At 33.3% G+C, this 3,969-nt stretch overlaps 1 protein-coding gene across 1 annotated transcript; it reads left to right on the top strand.

Moving 5' to 3' along the window:
• Positions 1 to 2,081: 2,081 nt before the first annotated feature.
• On the top strand, positions 2,082 to 3,764 carry LOC120208704 (disease resistance protein RUN1-like; the record flags this gene model as incomplete). The annotated part of the gene is made up of 2 exons (XM_039207916.1): positions 2,082 to 2,557; positions 2,621 to 3,764. Coding segments are annotated over exons 1-2 (1,620 nt in total), but the record flags the coding sequence as incomplete, so codon positions are not given.
• Between the last annotated feature and the right edge of the window lie 205 nt (positions 3,765 to 3,969).

The raw sequence follows: 3,969 nt of genomic DNA, 5'->3' as shown, positions 1-3,969 counted from the left end.
ACAGCTAAGTTACCATAGAAGAAATTTTCTGGGGAGGGTTTAAGAGCTTAACAGCCTTGCTCTATTTCACCAGATAAAATAGGGTGTTTTCTTGTCCAAGAGAGACTTCAAATTGCACCCGGGAGCTCGAAGCTTAACAACTTTTCTTCCAATAAAAAGATTGAAGAAGAATGAAAGTAAATATGAAGAATAAGAGGAAAAAAACTCTTGAAGAAAAGAGAAGCTGAAGAAAGCTTATTTCAACGAAAAAAAATTGTTCAATGTACACGAATTCTAGCTCACAGTTTTAACTCACTAGGCTTGCAACATTGTTCGATCAACTCTCAAATCACAAGGTGAATTTCAAGAAGGGCAAAGAACCAAGGTGAATAAAGAAAAAAGAAGATGACACTATTTTCTTTTGGATGCCATTTTTTTCTTCCAAGAAGATCAAGTAGAAGAAGCAGGAAGAATGTTAGAAATATAATATAATAAAATGTAATTAGTTGGTATTGGGTTAGTCAAAATTAACTGAATTTGTTAAAGGTTGGTTAGTTTGTTAGATCAAGTTGTTAAACTTGCTTTAGTGATGCTATGTAAGTACTGTTTATAATGGGTTAAAGACCCAAGCATTTTGTGTAATTCATTTTCACATTTTAGTAAAACACAATCACCGCTGTTCATCTCTTCTTCACGCACACCAATCGTTCTTCATTTCTTACCATCGATGACTCCTTTCTCATAACCACTATATACAAAATTTAGAAAAACTCTATAGATGTTATAAAAAGTGATAAATTAGTCTATTTTACTCTATTCTCGTATTAGATACAGAGAGTGATGAGTTAGTTTTGGAGTGTAGAATGAATTTCACCCAAAACTAACGGCCGAGCAGTGTCTTGATTGAGTTAGTTTTGGAGTGTTGGATGAATTTCACCCACAACTAATCCACAGTTTAAAGTTTGTGGATGATAGGGAAAAAATGGTGACGTGGCCATTTCATATTCTTTCATACTACTAATATAGATTTATTTTATTTATATAATACAAAAAAATAAGGTGAGATCAACGTGCCCTTTTTGCTCAAATCGGAAAGTGTCCACATATTTCAGACATGGTCACGCAATTTTCATAGGATTTCATGTCTTTATAATATTTAAAATTTTATAATATTACTAATTAAGTTAAATAATAATATAATCGATTTTTAATTAAAAAATAAATTATAAAAATAAACTTCTAATAATAAATATTAAAAAATAAACTCATAATAATAAATATTAGAAAATCTAAACCATAATAATAAGTATTTCGAATAATTTGATCATATAATTCATTATACAAATTCTAGACCCTAGACTTCTTGTCCAGACCATTGTTTTTTTTAATACAACACTGATTTGAATATTAGTGTTTAGATGGATTATGCTTTCTGCCCAAACTACTTTTTGTCATATTGGAAGACCTTGACATGGAAATTGCATATCCGTGTCTTTCGCTATTTAATTTATTAAAAAGAAGAGTGTTAGGATTGGAGATACATGGGTTGAAGTTATGGTTTGACTGCGAGAATTATTTTGAGCTCTACGATAAAAAAGAATCCAATGTTAATATAATATATGTGAAGAACAAAACAAAGAACCAGCTGAACTTTTCAGAATTGGGAGATCACATGTTTATGAATAAAAGAAGCCGAGCAAAGTAAAGCATTGCGCTTTCTTCTCCTCCCTCTTTCCTAACCCACACAATCACTACTCTTCCATGGCTTCTTCTTCGTCACCCTCTTCTCATCAAAGTTTGAAGATCGTTACTTTCTTCAAAATGATAGAGAGAAAATATCAAAGTTTATGAAATGAGCTTTTTTCTGAACTTTTATAGACACTCTTCCATATGAACCACTTTAACTCAACATAGGCTAAACAATGTCAAAGTTTTGTTTTATTTAATTCATTCTCTTACCAACTTTCGAATCTTTACCTACCCATGGGGACAAGGGAAGAACCGGCATCTATAATACTATGTATCATAATAATATAAACAAAGCAAAGCTCCCTTGCTGTTTCTCTCTCTTTTGCTTCCATAACTCAATCCATCCTTCTTTCATGGCGTCTTCTTCTTCTTCATCCTCTCGTCTAACGAAGCATCAAGTTTTCTTGAGCTTCAGAGGTGAAGACACACGCCTTAACTTCACCGCTCATCTACTCCAAGCTTTAGAACACAAGGGAATATCCGTATTCTTCGATGAAAAGAAATTGGAAAGAGGGGAACAACTTTCGCAAGCACTTTCGAATGCAATTGCAGCCTCGTACATCTCACTAATCGTTTTATCTGAAGACTATGCTTCTTCCAAGTCATGCCTGGCTGAACTCTGTGACATCATGGATGGCAAGCACAATAAAAAACATGCTGTTCTTCCCATCTTTTACCATGTTAATCCTTCCCATGTGCGACATCTTGGTGGGACTTTCAAAACATCCTTTGAAAAGCATGAATCAGAAGGGCTAAAACAAGTAGAGCAATGGAAAAAAGCCTTTACCGAAGTCGGAAAATTGAAAGGGTGGCATATAGCATTCGACAGGTAACTATTCACATTTCTCCTCTTCTTCTTATACTCATTTTTTTTTAGTTTATAAATATATAGATACTTATTATTTGCTAGACCTGAAACGGAGTACATCAAGGAGATTATTGACGATGTTACCAAAAAATTGAGGAGTAGCTTGCCTAGTCCAAGCGTCTGTGACCAACTGATTGGAACAGATTATCAGAAAAACTTGGTTTTGGGTCTAATCCAAAAAGAAGAGAGTCGTGTAATAGGACTATGGGGACCCGGAGGCATAGGCAAAACTACCCTTGCTGATGTCGTATTTCATGAAAACTCTTCGAAGTTTGAAGATCGTTATTTTCTTCAAAACATTAGAGAGAGCGCAGAAAAACAAGGGATGAAATCCATACGAGATGAACTACTTTCTAAACTATTAAATGAAAATGATCTTCGTATAAGCACCCCTTCAATAGGATCCCCGTATCGAGAGAGGCTGAACAGTAAAATGGTGCTTGTTGTTCTCGATGATGTTAGTCACGCAAACCAAATAGATTTTTTGGGTATTAGACATTTTGGTCATGGAAGTAAAATCATTCTAACATCTAGAGATAGACGAGTGCTTTACAACGGAGGAGCTAAGGAAATATATGAGGTAAAGAAGTTAGATGAGGATCACTCTATGCAACTTTTTTCTACATTTGCGTTTAAACAGTTGAATCCTGATGGTGATTTTGAAGATCTATCTAATAAGTTTATGGAGTATTCCAAAGGCAATCCTCTTGCTCTTAAGGTTTTGGGTTCTCAACTATATAAAAAGTCTAAACAGGATTGGGAGAGCGAGTTGCATAAGCTAAAGGAATATGGCCAACCAGAAATTTTACAAATTTTAAGGAGTAGTTTTGAGGGGTTGGGTAAACCAGAGAGGGATATATTTCTTGACATAGCATGCTTCTTTAAAGGAGAATCTAAGGAAGATATAGAAAATGTTCTAAGTTGCGAGTACGAGGGTGCAGTGTGTGGAATAAACAAATTGCTCGATAAATGCCTACTTGATATTAGACCCTTTAAAAAATCTTTTATGAATACATTGCTTGCTATTGAACCCTGTGAAAAAATTTCTATGCACGATATGCTTGAAGAGATGGGCAAGAACATTGTTTGTCAAGAATCTAAAGACCCTGGAAACCGCAGTAGGTTATGGAATTTCAAAGACGTGAATCAAGTGTTCAGATATAATGAAGTAAGCAATCGTTTTATTTATATTTATTTTAATTTTTATACATATATGTGATTTTAATTAGAATTTATACTAGATATATATTTAATATATAAAATTATTTAATTATTCTTCTTTATATGTTAAAGTGTATCAAATATTAATATTTTTAATTATTATTTTAAAAAAATTAAATATTTACTGACTTTCCGTACCATATAATGACCAT

The sequence above is a fragment of the Hibiscus syriacus genome, unplaced genomic scaffold, assembly GCF_006381635.1.
Source record: "Hibiscus syriacus cultivar Baekdansim isolate YM2019G1 unplaced genomic scaffold, ASM638163v2 tig00016922_pilon, whole genome shotgun sequence".
Lineage (NCBI taxonomy): Eukaryota > Viridiplantae > Streptophyta > Magnoliopsida > Malvales > Malvaceae > Hibiscus > Hibiscus syriacus.
This window is presented reverse-complemented; position numbering and strand designations above follow the sequence as displayed.